The sequence below is a fragment of the Hylaeus anthracinus genome, unplaced genomic scaffold (genome assembly GCF_026225885.1).
Source record: "Hylaeus anthracinus isolate JK02 unplaced genomic scaffold, UHH_iyHylAnth1.0_haploid 27335, whole genome shotgun sequence".
Taxonomy (NCBI): domain Eukaryota; kingdom Metazoa; phylum Arthropoda; class Insecta; order Hymenoptera; family Colletidae; genus Hylaeus; species Hylaeus anthracinus.
Window position 1 is genome coordinate 1 of NW_026535142.1, and position 16,008 is coordinate 16,008.

General features: G+C 46.4%; 1 protein-coding gene across 4 annotated transcripts; it reads right to left on the reverse strand.

Annotated features, from left to right (window-relative positions):
- Positions 1–60: 60 nt before the first annotated feature.
- On the reverse strand, positions 61–15,369 carry LOC128893319 (uncharacterized). Of its 4 annotated transcripts, none has more exons than XM_054154200.1 (6): positions 12,057–15,369; positions 5,188–5,400; positions 3,601–3,720; positions 2,469–2,594; positions 2,268–2,394; positions 61–2,186 (listed from the first exon to the last, which is right to left on the reverse strand). In XM_054154200.1, exons 2-6 carry the CDS (start codon positions 5,392–5,394, stop codon positions 322–324), a joined length of 2,445 nt encoding a protein of 814 aa, XP_054010175.1. In that variant the 5' UTR covers positions 5,395–5,400; positions 12,057–15,369; the 3' UTR covers positions 61–321. The 4 variants fall into 4 exon arrangements, with proteins under 4 accessions (XP_054010175.1, XP_054010178.1, XP_054010177.1 ...); XM_054154203.1 differs by having other exon boundaries at positions 5,230–5,400; positions 12,055–15,369; XM_054154202.1 differs by lacking the exon at positions 12,057–15,369 and adding an exon at positions 11,768–11,937.
- Between the last annotated feature and the right edge of the window lie 639 nt (positions 15,370–16,008).

The following is a 16,008-nucleotide window of genomic DNA, read 5'->3' on the forward strand; positions in this document are numbered from 1 at the left end:
ACCCTGTATATGGTGAGAGTATTCTCCATCGTGTGCTTACTAATCGCAGATTTAGAGTGTTTGACGCAGTTGTGTTTGAATATGACGAGACGACGTGACTGTTACCGAACAGCGTGGTTGAAAAAGATACTGTTAAGATACTATTTCCTCTATTATATACCTATCTAACGCAGACACAAGAATGTTTGAGATACCGAATGAAAGTCCCTGATGGATTCTCAACAACATAGTCCTCCCACCAGTACAAAAATGAACATTCATTTCAAGTACCCAACTGTTTGTGTGTGAATTGTTCTCCAACTAGCAAAACCGGTAAACAAACTACCCGAAGCACTCACCAGTGTGAACGAGATGGTGTTTCTGTAGATGGGCCAGTTGGGTGAAGCTCTTGGTGCAGACGTTGCACTTGAACGGTCTCTCGCCCGAGTGCGTCCTCAGGTGGACCTTGAGGTTCGAGAGCTGGCCGAAGGTCTTGCAGCAGACGTTGCACTCGTAGTGCATCTTGCCGTCCTTCTTCTTGAGGGGGTAGGGCAACGACCTGTAGCCCCTGGAGCCCTGGGAGTTGGGGCTCAGGGAGCCGCTCTGCGAGCAGCCGTGGTCGTCCGGCGACAGGGAACTCGCGGGCGAGTATCGGTTCAGTGACGAGGGGTTCGCGTGGATGGTCAGTCCCGGATGGTGACCCAGGTGGAGATTGTGCGTGCCAGCGATCAACGCTTGGTTGGTGTCGATCTGCATGGTGGAGGAGGTGGGCAGCTGGTGGCTGCTGGTTGCGGCCTCCAGCCTCCTGCCGTCCGGCCTCTCGTAGACGACGTTGCCACTGGGTGTCGGCGAGTAGGCGGTGCAGTTGATGGTCAAGGGTGCCACGTTGTGGTGCAGCGAGCCGTTTTGATGGTAGATGCCGTAAGGGTAGGACGAGGGCGATTGGATGGGCGAGATGGGCGAGACGCTCTGGTTGCTGCTCACCGTTGAGCCCGGGTACACCTGGCTGGATTCAATCTGACAACCGCCCGAGCTGGAGTAGAGGATCGTGGGGGTGGACGGTCCCGTGGGGTTCGCGGATGGCGACGGGCTCTTGGTCTTCCTTTTAGCGGGGCAGCTCGTCGTGGAGGAATGGAGGTTGCTGGTGGACGTCAGTATCGTGCTGGAGGAGAGGACGTTCGCGGCGGTGTGGTGGTTGCTCGCGTTGCTGGACGAATGGATGCTACCGGGATGGGACTGGAGGACGTTGGGCCCTGTGCTGGAGTGGAGGTTCCCCGTGCTCGAGTGGAGGCTCCCCGTGCTGGAGTGCAGGTTGCTGGTGGGGCTCTGCATGGGGAGGGCGCTGTTCCCGCTGGTAGAATTGACGCATGCGTCCGCTTGCATCGGTAGGTTCGAGCTGGAGTCGGGGCTGCAGGGGAGGATGTTTCCGTAGCGATGGGACTTCTTGTAAGAATACGCCATCTCCGTGGGGCTGGATGGCGGTGGGGTGACGGAGTCCAGATGGGTCTGGTGATGGATCTGGTGGTGCTGGTGGTGTTGCTGGACGCCGTTGTGGTGGTGGTTGTGGCTGTTGTTGTTGTTGTTGTCGGTGCTGCTGCGGAGGAGGATGTTCTCGAGAATGGAACTGCTGGGGCTGGTTAGGTAGGCTGGCCTCCCGGAAACGGGCATGTTGCCCTTCGCTTCGGGCTCGTAGAACGGTTTCGGGGCCTTCTCTATCTCGTCCTCGTTGACGGTGGACAGAACGGAGTTTTTCTGGAGGATCACGGGGGACATGGGCTTCTGAAGCTCCGGTGTCACCGCTCTGCTCGAGAGCTCCTGGTCCTTGTCCTTTCCGTTCCCCTCTAGGCTCTTCGCCGCCTGGAAGTTCCCGTAAGTCTTCGTGATCTTGATCTTCACCTTCCTGTACTCGTTCTTCGCCGCGGCGTTGTCCTGCTTGAGCACCTCGTTGGCGCACACGGACGTCTTCGCGTTCTTGCTGAAGTCCAGCACGTAGTTGTTCTCCGAGTCGGACTCGCTGCTCTCCTCGGGGGGCGTGAGGATCTCGTCGTGGTAGTTGGAGTGGTAGCCCTCGTCCGATCTGACGGAGCCGTCGGTAGGGGTCATCTGCGAGCGTCGCTCGTAGATCGACGAGTCCTTCAGGGGCGACACCACGTCCACGCTCGGGGGGATGATCTCGGTTGGTAACGCCGATTGTTGTACTTGTTGTCCTGGTAAGACGAGGCGTAAGGTTAGCTTTTGGAAGATAGATAGAGAGAGGAAGATAGAGGGAGGGAGGACACGGTACTCACGTATTCTTTGAAGCATCAGTTCGCCCGTTAGGGGGTAATTGAGCCTTTCCGCGAACTCTCGGCAGTACCACACCATAAGTTCTTGGTTCGGTAGTATCGGCTTGATTGTGTAAAAATAAATGTTCATCTGGAAAGGAAGAACACGTTTAGGGTCAGGTGCTCCGAACAAGAAGATGTTTTGAGAGAGTTATATCGACGCACCTTATACTGGCATGCTATTAGGTTCTGCGATTCGGACGAATAAGCCGGGTTTACGTAACGCATCCAATTCGATTTCTGCACGTCGTAACCGTCGATGTAGTAGAACAGCTCGTTGTTCTTGTACACCTGTCGGAACAGAAACGTAAAAATCGGTTGCGGACGTTGTGGCGTCGTTGGTCCCATTGGTTCTAGCAGTGTATAAATCGTCAGGTAATTGTTAGGGAGGCCTAGCAGTCTGGGTGTGTCAGGACTTTAGGTTCTATAGAAGTTTAATTGGTCAACTCTCTGGGTTCTAGAAATCTTCTAAAGTTCTTGACTCTCTAAATTCTAGAAGTCTAAGTTCTCAGCTCTCTAGGTTCTACAAGTCTAAGTTCTCAGCTCTCTAGGTTCTACAAGTCTAAGTTCTTAGCTCTCTAGATTCTAGAAACCTTACTTCTTAGCTCTCTAGGTTCTAGATACCCAAGTTCTGAGCTCTCTAAGTTCTACAAGTCTAAGTTCTTAGCTCTCTAAATTCTAGAATCCTTACTTCTTAGCTCTCTAAATTCTAAAAGTCTAAGTTCTAACCTCTCTAGACTTTAAAAGCCCAAGTTCTCATCTCTCTAGATCCTAAAACCCTAAATGGTAAGCGTCTGATCTATCTTCACTCCAGAGTTCAAAGTGACCACAATCTGATCTCCCGCAGGTGTTAGCAGCATAACTAACCCCTTTCTGCTCAAGAAACTCCAATTTTCGTCTCAAATAATGAGAAATCTGGTGGACACTGTTCGAACCATCCGGGAAGACAAAATGCTAAGTCGTGGACGTTCGAGGCAGTCGACCTGGAGGCTAGCCAGGAAATATCGGCGATTTAATAGGGAGGATCGAGAGAGAACCCAAGTTCGCTATCGTAACTCATCAATTCGTTACGAGGCATCAATGGCTTCGCGGGTTTCGCTTTAAGGCTCGCTAGATCGGTTGAAACCAGTTTCTGGTCTTTGCTGGCTTCTCCCCCTTATCCTTCCTTTTTTCTCCGTTGCGTCTTTAGATATTTCCTTTTTTTTCCTCCTCTCGTCATACGCGAGAGAGATAACCGTGGCTCGCGGAATAACTGCCGCGAACGGTCCCCGAACGGCCGCCGATGAGCGATTCTTACCCTCCAGAAGTACTTCCGGTTCGCGTCGGCTGGTACAGAATCCTTGGTGTACACTTGGCCCACCAGAGGGCCAAATCTCGTCCCTTTGGGGATGTAGCTCGTGCTCCATACTCCCAAAGCCTGCAGGAAGCCAAACGACTGTCGATTAGGCTCGTCTTACAAATTTTCATGCGGTGCGAAAGCTTAGTATTCGTTCGACAGTTCAGTATTCGAATAGCAGTCGAAATTCGATATTCGAAAACGCCCAGCCCTGCTCAGTAGCGCTACTACAGTAAAGATTGGATAAGTGCAAGACAGGATCGATTGGATAAATGCAAGATGACTATCCCCACCACTGGGGAGGTTCACAGTATTGTAAATATATATATGTATTAACAAATGGATTGTTGACAGTAAAGACTAGATAAGTGCAAGATGACTAACCCCGTCACTAACCAATTGACACGTTTCTGCCGATCGCTTTTTCCCCCGGAACTCTTTCTCTTTCACTCTTTGTCCTTTTCTACGTTCGACTCGAGTCAAGTGTAAACACAGAATAGAAGCCTCGACATTTATCCCGTCTTTACTGTATTTGGTACGAAACGATACGAGAAGGGTTTATCGCGAGAAAATTATTTAAAATATTGCGCATTCGAGCGGATGGGACGAAGGAGAACCGTCTCCCTTCTATTTTGAACATCGAGCTTCAACGAAGCAGAGGTTCGGTCCATAAAGCGTTTTTGTCGATTCATTTGGCGTTCCATTGCGCCCCATATTAAGCAGTTCTGTCCGGCAGAATGTTTCCGAGCGTTTCGTCTACTCCAGCAATGAAAGAACCTCGCTCGTATTCGCAGGGAAACGTTCAAGATCGTTCGACACCGATTCGAAACGAGCTGTTCGTAGTCGCGCTGGATGAAAAGTTATCGGAAACCGTTTCGTATGCATATGCATCTCGCTCGATCTCGGGCGATCTCTTTACTCTAATTTGTTTCCGATCGAGAAACTTCTCGACCCCAATTTTGTCAGTGCTCCTCTGCGAGGGAGGAACGCGAATTTAAGCAACCCAACGATCTTTTTCCGTCTATGTGTCTTTACCGTAATCATTTTTAGAATTTCCCGTATTCTTCGTTATACTCGAAAGTAAGCTAAAAATAAAATCGAGGTTCGTTTAAATTTGGCTACGTCGGTCGTGGCGCGACCAAGGCTATCGCTCTCGATTCTCGTCGTCGATGAAAGTGTAACGATTTACTTCAGCTCTAGGTCACGCTCGCTAAATTGATTAGCTTCGTTCCTCTATCGAGCTCTATTCGACGGAAATCCTTCGTACGCGATTGTTCACTTCGACCCGTATCGAACCGAAACGTTTCACCGTGATTTCCTACTCGAGGTCCTTTCAAAGTACCCCCATACAGGGTGTTAAAAAATCCATTTATATGGTACAGTACTACTCGCGAGCTTGCAACGAATGAATAATGTAAATTGGTAAAGGTACATTTCGCGGAATGTGGTTCACGGTGATTTTCACGACCGTGACAAGGAGCTCGAGGGGGATTTTCCAAGGCTGAGGCGACTCGGGGTGCAAGTTTTCATGATTCTAGCGACTCTCACCAAGGAGGTCTCGAGAAATGATTCTTTGGCGGAGGAACGTACATCGTTGAGGGCCTGAGAGGGCTTGAGGACCAAATTTCTCGGCAGGGACGCTTCCGCGCGATTGGTGTCGCCCGACGACGCCGCCACATCCGGTACCAAATACACGGCATGCTGCTCGAATTCCTCTTCCCTCAAGGTCGCGTGATCCCACTCGCTGGCCTCCATCCTTCACTGAACAGAAAAATTCCAAGAAACATTAGGTTAATATTCTTTTCGTTTTTATTTATTTTTGTTAGTTTTCAGAGGGATCGAGATTTATTTTCTCGCGGTAGACACGAATGTCAACGTGGATAAATAAATGTCTCTTAGGCCACTGTTGACATCTCGCTCTCGAGATAAGAATTTTCGCTCAAGGATCTTCGTACAGGCTGTCTCCGAATTAGTGTAAGAAACGTAAATGGGTTGATAGCTGGGATGCTTCTGAACCACAATTTCTTTGCGAAAATGCACAATACATGAAATTGTTTTTATTCAGAAGCTTCTTACTAATATAATTAATTGTGCACCTCTTCTTGGACTTGTGTCCTTTCACATTCCTCCCGGGACCATTAGGTCGTCATATCTATTTCATCAATATGTTTCCTCGTCTAGATACTGTCACCTCAATACTGTTGTCCGTGCCTGCGCTACAGTTAATTGCTTTAGTTCGGACAGCGATATGTTTATTGACTCTAACGACTCTAGTAAACATAGGCTACATAACCTTTTTATCGGTAATTCTGCTATTCACCGACGATAACTTTGTTATGATTGTTTGTTTGTTTGTAAATTTTTGTTTGTCTTTACATCTGTCAACCGTGATTGTTTATAATTGCTACACTGTATTAATTTCATAATGGGCTATGCCCGTATATATTGAAATAAATAAATAAATAAATAAAATATTGGTCGATGGTATTTCGTTAATAATTCAACAACGAAACTATGGTTCAGAATCGTCTCAGCTACCCTCCATTTTTGGTTCTTACACTAATTCCGGGATATTCTGCATATTTGACTTCCTAGCAAAAATAATGCTTGGATTTCGTATTAAATTAATCAGGAATTAGAAATCTCCATGCCTTTGGATTTAACCCTTTGATCTACGATGTACTATAGGATCGTGAATACTATAATCGGCTATAAAATTCCTTGGGCCCTTTCGTACGAAATTCTCTACTACGAGTCTCTACTCACGAGCCACACTTTGTTACAGGTTAAAGGGTTAAATACCATTCCCAAAGATTTAATATTCATCTAGACACCGTTACCCGCGAGTTGTTTACCAAATCCTTAGCGCACGTACAAGCACCGTTATTTTCGAGTTCCGAGAGCTACTAAGTTCTACTAACTTCGCCACGCCTTCCTTTCGATTAATTTCGTGATCGGGTGACGCGTATCTCGAGTACTGTTCCTCGAATCCGCGTCATAATTTCCCTCGGGATCGCTCGTCTATAAATTTCGAAACCGCCGATTATCATACTTTAACGTAACATTACATCGTGATAGTTCGTGCAGGTCTAACCCCGCGACGCGAGGCGCATTCCAATCGTCGTTTTGTACGTAATAAATAATCGCGTTGCAGGCACTTATCGAGGGTAACAGCGTACGATAATGTAACCGCGAGCGCACGCAGAATTTTCGAGCCAACTTCGGTAATGGGGGACTTTTCCGACGAAGAAACGCGGAAATTGCGGTATTATTAGAATCGGGATGGAAGTACCGATGCATAATAACGCTCGACAACGCGGGACGTTATAAATATAGACGCGATTCTCGTGAATCGATACGATCAATAGCTCCTGAGAGGCGTCAACTTCGAAAACTATGAAGAAGGGTCGCTCGATCGCGTTTAACGTACCCCCCCCCTCCCCGTATATATTTTAGGGGTACAAATGGTAGGAATAAATTTCGTGTTAGGTTGAAACAAAGATGACTGTCGATTCATGACTAGATTGCCGATCTTTATGGAAGATAAAATTAAACCTAACTACGAATTTATTTTATTGTAAATAGTATAACGTGAACTTTACTTTCAATCTTTTTTATATTCTTACATATTTGTTGCATTTTGTAGGTTCGTGCACATTCAAATTTCCTATAAATGCATCAAGATCCGCAGTCGTGACTGTGTTGTCCTGCAGGTCATTATCACTGTATATACAGTCAGTTCCATAAGTATTAGTACCCTCAATATCTATCGAAATTATTCTCGTAAATTAAACGATAGACAGGCTTTATACGTATATATATTTACAATAAAAATTTATTTGGAAACATCGAAATTTGACATTTAATTCAGACTATTTAATTTAGGGACTGACTGTATATTAAACAATCTGTCCGCAAATATGAACGAACGAAATTTGCATTCGCTCTACAGTAATGTCTCGTTAGACGCACAAGCTCGGGACTGACCTTGTGCAGTTATCATAGAGTTCGTATATTCTCCGACGATATATTTACTTGCAACAACTTATTATGTAGAACACTAACTAAAAAAAGATGAACGGTAAATATCGTCCGAATTATATCGCGTTTGGTATCGTTTTAACGACAAAAAAGTTGATAATAAAAATGTTTCATCGTTGCATTACATTGTTTCACCGACATCCCTTGTCCACGTTCGACGATCGTCTGCAAACATCAAAGAATATACGAAACTCGACGATCGAACTCCTGCCCTCAGGGGCTGTAGCTATGTTTGATTGTAGCTACAGTACGGGCTTAGCAACCCCGAGGTACCCGAGCTAAACGGGGGGCAGTGGGCAGTATTAAAACAATGCAGGAGTCACGTAAGACGATGATAAGAAAAATGGAAATAAGCTAGTAATAAATAAGCAGTCGTGCAATAATTTTGTATAATAAGTTACGCACTTTAAATAAATGAATGAATGAATGATCGAACTCATTGGCCTCTCAAGAGGTATACCCGCCAGAGGTGGAGCTGGATAAGTCTGTGCACTTATCCTGGACAAAGATGTGCGTCTGACGAGATATTACTGTATGCTGAAATAAAATCCTCGTAACAGTCATATCGTACGGTAATATAACAGATATCGTGTGTGTCGTGATGCAGTGGATGGCAGTGAAAGTACCATAAGTGGCGGTTGTATTCGCCCAAGTACCTAAACACTTTCAGACTGGGAAGACGAATCGTCGAACATGGAACAAGAAAACGATCGAGCCCCGACACTTCAAGATGGAATCAGCGTCGAAGACTGAACTTGCTCGAAATTGTCTTAAAGCAGGAACGACGGAACCGGGAGATTCGTTTCCAGCAAAAAATATCGTGTTCCCTCCGTCGCTGACAAATGAAACTCATTATGCAAATGAGACACCGCACGGCTAAACATTGCACCGTGTAACACGGTTATAACGTCTACTGAGCTACGTCTACTTAGCTACGTCTACTCAACTGCTCCAGAAGTTTCCTAACTAAGAAAATCTCCGACAGAAAGGATAACGCGTCACTCGAATCCGAGGACTGCGCAAAGAACACGATGAAGCTATACTACGATGCAAAGGTAGTCCAAACGGAACCAAAACGGAACATGGTCGCCAATGAACGCGAAATCTATGCCTAATTTAAGATACAGTCAGTCCCATAATTCGTACCCCTCTATCTCCGTTGAACACATTAACCGTTTGCACTTGAGAGGTGACTCTCACCATTAGGTTTCACGCAGTAAATCTACAATACCTAACGTGTCTTTAGGTTTAATTTCTTTAGAGATTGAAGTGTCAATAAAATGATTGTCGGCGAGGTAAAGGTGATCTTATTCTCAAATCTATTAGATTGTCCTAAAAGTTTCTTTCGTGAATTGCATTCAATTATTTCCTGTGGCAGTGTTTATATAAATAGACAATCCAATTTCTTAGGCATTGTTGCTGTAACAGTAACGGAGCGAAATGAATTGTACACAATTTTTTAATGTAACGTAAAACATAAAATATCGTGTATGAATTAATTATTAATAAAACGAAAGAAACTTTTGGGGCAATCTAATAGATAGCTTAGAATTCATGGCAATAGAATGCTAAGAAACATCTCGAGTTGCTGGCAGATACCAGAAAAAATGGCCTCGAGTGCAAAGGGTTAATTAGGGTTGTGCATCAATAAGCAGGCAGCTCCATTTTTTCAAATTCTTCTCCTTATTTCATCACAAAACGAAAGGAACTTTTCGAATTCGTGATTATGTTCTTAACCTCAAAACCATAAAAAAAATGGAGTTACCTCCTTATCGCAGACCACCCCCTCATTTGTCTAAATTAAATGGTGAGCTCGATACTTCCAAACAAACATTTCATTATGAATATGTACACGAATAAACTTCAGAAAGTATATATTTATAATGATAGATTGACATCGAAGCATCGAACCTATCATTTAATTTGGACAAATTTCTTCGATGAACATAGAGGGTACGAGTACTGACTGAGTGCAAGTCCAACCCTAAATAGTTGTACAGGTGAAATTGCAGGTGCAACACGAACCTGCGAATCTTTCAAAGCACGATTCACCAAAAGATGGCGATTTTTTTTTTTTTAACGAAAATAAATATCCACCGATGGGGCGAACGACCGTGGAATTTTCATCGTACCCGATCATTCGTGTTTTCCACGCGTGCGGTACCGCGAAAAACGAATTTTTTCTGGCTTCTGAATCAACGATGGCGCAACACTTTAACACCGCGAAAGTGAAACCCGTCCACGCATTGATCGACTGCAGGGGCGAGTGGCGGGAGGGGGACGGGGCATAAACTACGAAGTCCGCCGCCCCCTCACACCCTTCTACCCCCCTACCGCCCCCGTCGACGCGACCGCCCAGCCAGCGGGGGTTTTCGCTACTCGTTGAATTTCCATTTCCGTGGAAATCGCGCACTACCACCACCGCCTATCCCATCCCCCTCTTTCACCCCATCCCCCCCCCCCCCGTTCACTATTCGTTAACTTTCCGCGTAACTTTTTGCTTTCCCTCAGCCACCCCCGTCGTTCCAACCCCTTCGATTCAGAGGATTTTTCTACACCCTCGCGTTTCATCGGTTCATCGGCGATGTTAGTCGTTCCCCCTCGATTCATTCATGTTGTTCTCGTACGTAGGGGGCGGGATGAGTGGGTGGGTGTCTCTTTGTTTTCATTTTCTTAAGGGGACGGAAAACGTGTCTGTGATTCTTTTGAGGAAATTCGTCGTGTTGTCTTTGTTCTTTATTTTTCGAGCGTTAGCCACTGTCATCGAATCGAAGCATTCGAGGCTTTCACATTTGGGGATTTTAGACGACGATGCCTTTTTCATTTCGAACGGTTTATATTTTTAATTTTCGGTTTCGATCGTCCTAGATAGGTATTAACCCTTTGCGGTCGTATGTCTACTCTCAGCCACCAAAGCCTTTTTACGGTTCCGATCGTACGTCTGCTTTCAGCCACTACAACAAGAAACTATCTGTATTCATTCCGACCAGTGCGACACCCGTGACCAACTTTAATACGTCCGAAAAGGGTTAAATTGTGATTGTACGGGACTGAGAAAATTCTAAATGAATTTCCAGCAGAAATCCTCGATATCTCCATATTTCTCCACGTATTTCTTTTCATTTAACGCGAGTATTCCGTAAACCCTGAGACCAACCGACGAACCTAACCCCAATAATTTAGAGAGCCATATTCGAAGCCAAGCCACGGAACGAAGTCATGGGAATGCTGGTGGTGAATGATTAGGGGAGTTGGAAGTCAGAACGCGCAGGGCATTGCGCTAACTTTTGGTGAATGACCGTTGCACTCGGCAGTGTGCTGGGCCGAGGCTCTCGACAAAATCGATGCTCGTAAAGGGCATGTGCAATGTTTCCCTCGCAGCGTTTCATTTTCACTCGCAAAATCGTGTCCCGGGGAATTCCATTCAACTTGAATTCCGCTCGGCCAAAACTTACTGGAAAAGTAGTATTCTATTCTCGAACGTTCGCGAGACACTTTCGATCTTGCGATGAAAGAAGTTGCCGGGTATTATTTAATTATTGTTTCGATGCACGCTGCTCGGAAATTGATTTATGTACGAATGTGTCTTCCGATCGTGGAATTATTGAGAAACTCGAAGGTCCGGTTTCCCGATATAAATGCACGTAGAGCCATTAATCTCTAAACGTACAGTAATGCATGATGAATAAACTCAGCTTTTCGCCATTTATTCGACCGATTAAATCTTCATCTACTCATTGTGTAATATTTCTGTTCACGTTTCGAATTTTATCGAGTGTTCCAGTGTGTAACAGATGAAAATGTGTTACTTGCATCATTAATTCGTCATTCAAGACGATTATTCAACCGTGGATTAGTCGAATACATTTCCTACTCTTCCAGAGTGGCGTATTATCTCCCCAATTTAAATTCAATATATCCCAGACAAAAAGGTATGTTTACCTTTAATCCATTATTCGAAGCTTTTATTCAACCGCGAATAATTACTCAAATAAATTTCCTACTCTTCCAAAGTGGCGTACTATCTACCCAATTAAAATTCAAATTTAAATTCAATATATCCCAGACAAAAGTTGTCCATGTTTACCTTTAATCCATTATCCGAAGCGTTTATTCGACCGAGTATTTACTCGAATAAGTTTTCTCTCATCCAACACGAGGCACCTCGCAATTAAAATTTCAATTTCAACTCGCTAGATGAAAATTTATCTTTCCTTTCTCGTTCCGAGACGTTCGCCCAACCGAATAATTCCTCGAATGACTTTCCTTGAAACATCGGAGTTCGAATTCGATATAAAACGAGCGAAACAGCGTCCGTCATTCCAAAGTGTCGTTCGAGCAAGAAAATTTCGCCCATGTTCGCGCAGTACTCACGCCTTTTGGTGCATCGGTTCGCGCGACCAGCTCCTTCGAGTCCGCGTTGCGGTTGGTCACGGTGCTGGTGGCCCGGAGGGTTGATTTTCGTTGCGGATAAAAAATGAAACGGTCACCCCTCGTTTCCCCTTCTACGTGATCCTGTGATTTCTCAGGGAGATCGGCATCCCGCCGAGTCTGTGGACACCCGGGACCCACGGCCGGCCTCGCGTTGAGGGACGTAACGCGCCGGTGTTGCTCAACATTTAATTAACCGAATTGCACCACCCCCGTTTCACGACGAGGCGCAAAAATTCGTCGAGCGTCGATAAGGCCGATCGCTGCCGGCTCCCCCACGCAGAACCGGTCCTCTCACCACCTATTCACGACGCTTCTATCGATTATCAGGACATCGAGAAAACGAAATTGGTTGGAACCTGGCGCTGCCGTTGCACCCGGATCAACCGTTGGACCACTCTCTCCCTTCTCGCTGTTTATCAACAACAATCCCTCCGAGTAGCACCTCGCGGTCCCAGACCCCTTCGATCCGCACCACCCCCGCGCTCCCCCACCTCCTACACGATTAACCAGAATCGTTGATATTCGTCGTGAACTATCCGTGGATCCACACGTAACTCTCTCTTTCTCTCTGAATTCCTCACGGAAACGCACACGCGAGCCACTTCCGACGCACTTCACCTCCTTCGGTCTAACCACCCTCTCCACCCACCCCCGTTTTTACTTTCCCAGGTGTAACAACCGGCGGGTACCGGACGCACGAAACACCGTCGCGGACCGTTTGCGAACGATCGGGACGTATCCTCGTCGAGGACGAGCCTCTCTTCGTGCCACCCTTATCCCTCGATCACTGGGGATCGCGGTTTGCCGATCGTTCGACGAACCGCTCGAAGCACACTTAACGACCGTTCGTTTCCCGCTGACCGTAATCCGAAAAATGACACCTGACGCGAAGAGAGGGCGGCTCGGACACGAGGGTCCCGCGATTTCGCGTTTTCGCGACCCGTTTTTGTTGTTTTTTTTTTTTTCGAAGGTGGCCTCCGCCTTCGGGGTCTACTTCGGATGGCACACGCAGAGAGCGGTGTGTGGAACTCGGGTAGACCTGACCTAGCCCAACGCGAGTCGGCTTGGCTCGTCCTCCCCCTGCGTCGGTATTGGTCGCTGGCTATCCCTCTCTCTCTCCGTCCTGCTTCCCTTTCTAACGAACGCGGACGCGGTGGTGTGCCAGCAAAGCTGCCAGACCAGAGCAGAGGTGGTGCATTTCTCTGCGCTGCGCTTTCGATCGACCCGTTGCCAGAGGTTCCCTTCCCTCAGCCCCTCTACAGGCCCCCTGGCCTCTCTCCCTCGCCCTCCGAGAGCCGTCTCTCTTCATCCATCGGCCTGTCAGCTGGCCCTCCCTCTTCGACCAACGCGTCTCTCTTCGTCCGTCCCCTACCACCGCGTAACGTCTCGTCCTTGTTCATCTACAACGGGCATCCTCGTCCTTCCCACCCCTTCGCGGCAGCTCTCGTGCATTTCCCTCTTTCGTCCTCCTCGCTCTCGTTGCCTGCTTCGCCGCCTCTCCCTCGGCCACGCTCTCGTTTACCCCTTTCAAACCCTCTTGCTACTCCACCGCGTGCAACTGTGGCCCCCTCTCTTTCCCTCACACTTCGTATATATGTATATTTATTTATATATATATGACTATATATATTTTTTATATTTTTTATTTTATTGTCTTTTCATCATTTCCGTTTGTGCGGTTCGTTGTGTAGTCACATTTTCAATTTTTAAGCATCGAAGTATCAGGGCGAGTCGGTTTTTTGAGAATTCGCGGTAGCGTGATTGATTGATAAAAATTGGGAAGGAAGTAGATATTCGTGGATGGTGTTCTGCGAGGGGACTTCGATGTTTCATGCATCTTCTGAGAATTGTCTTGGTTTCGACCAGCTGATGAGAAATCGTAAGACGGAAGTGGAAAGTTAATATTTGTTCGGGGGGAGGGGGGTATTTAAATAGCGCACCGGGAATTGTGGATACTTTTCTGATTGAATGTTGATACTTGAAGAGTAGTGTTTGGGTAATTGTGTTTGAGTAGCGGTATTCGAACGGTGGTATTCAAACGGTAACATGCAGGCTATGGTGTTCGAATAGCGGTATTCAAACGATAATATCCAAACTGTAATGTTCGAGAAGAGGTATTTGATTTATGATATCCGAACAATGGTATTCGAATAGGGGTATTCAAACGGTAACATTCAATCTATGATGTTCGAATAGGGGTACTCAAATCCTAATACCCAACCTATAATATTCGTAAAGAGTTATTGGAATTATGATATTCGAACAGTGATATTCCAAAAGAGGTGTTCGAATAGTGATACTCGAGTAACGATACTCTACAAATAATGTATTTCGAGAAGGGTTCAAACGGAAAGTAAAAAGTACAAAGGTCCCGTGGAATCGTTCGTGGGTACACACGAACGAGCGAATAAAAATAGCGAGCGATAAAAAAAATGTTACACAAAAAAAAAAGTGTGAAAGCACATCGAGTGGGGGTTGTCGGTTAAAAGTGCAAGTAGCCAATAAGGTAGCGCGCTTAATTATCGTCGGGATCTTGATTCCTAGGGTGAATTCGAATGGGTTTCGCAAGACGTCTCGGTTTTGGCGCGGGGGGGAAGAGGGGAGGGGGGGGGGGGTGTGGTGGTGGTTTATGTAACGTGTAAAATCGATAGGGCGAGCCGGCGGGCGAATGATCCAAGAAAAGAAGCGTTTACCCTCTGGCACGCAATTAGGAGCGAAGAATATTGGACTGCGGGAACGGACGGAATACGGAACAGGCCGCGTGAAAATGTCACCTGACGTTTAATACGATTTAGAGGGCTGCACTTATCGCGGTGGCTGCCTCAGACGTTTCGCGGTTCATTTAATTCGACGATCGAGGCGGAGGGGAAATGTCGTTTCATGGGGTCTCTCTAGGACGGGAGAAAAGAAACGTTGACCGAAACGGAACGAAATAAAGGACGAAGCGAGAAGAAAGGGACACGCTGCTTCCAGCAGTCATTTTTTAATAAATTTTCGTCGCTGCCTTTGAATGTTCAAAAAGCGGGATAACAAACAGAGTCTCTCTTAAACCGTGCCCGTAAAGCGACGTTGGTTATGCCTCTGTTTACAGAAATAATCCGCATTGTGGTAGAATTAAGCGGTCTGTTTTGTCCGTAGAACGTTTTCAACCCCCTCGTTTTATCGTTACGCGTGTGTTTTTCACCGTGGGTGAAACTGCACGGTCCAAAACAAACTCGACATGTGGGCAGAAACAAAATTCTTCCGGTTGACGATCATAAATGAAAAGGTCTCTAGCCAAGAAAGTATTTTTTTTTATATTTGATAAATATATGATGTATAATTCTTCGTATTCCTCTCGATTTAATTTAAAAAAAAAAAATAATCGAACGACTATTTTCCGATTCGTGTGGTCGTTCGACGGGACTAGAAGACGCGCGACGACCACAGGCCGAACGATAGGGGAAACTCTAGTCAACATTGTCATCGAAGGACAATTTCTTCTGGTCTGGTAAATTTTCAAGCCAGACGGCCGTCTACAAAAATCCTGCGGTGTTTTTCTCCCGTCCTTGTTTACTCCTCCTTTGAGCGACTGGTTTTTCTAACGGTGCGTCCCTCTCGCACGGTTTCTCCGCGTCCGTTGTCCTCTCGCAACCCCTTCACGGGGACGTGCATTTAACCCCAGCGCCACCCTTTTGCTCACAACTCCCACCCTCCTTTCCCCATTCACGGCTCGGTGCATACACCGATCACGTACGAGCCGCGCGAATGTAAATCGGCCCAAATCGATCCTGACCGGTCTACAATCTCCACAATTTTCACCCCCTTCCCCTTCTCCTCCCTGGATCTTTTATCGATACGCGATCGACATCCGTTACATTACCGACACTCGAGCCGTTCAAAAATGCAAGCGTT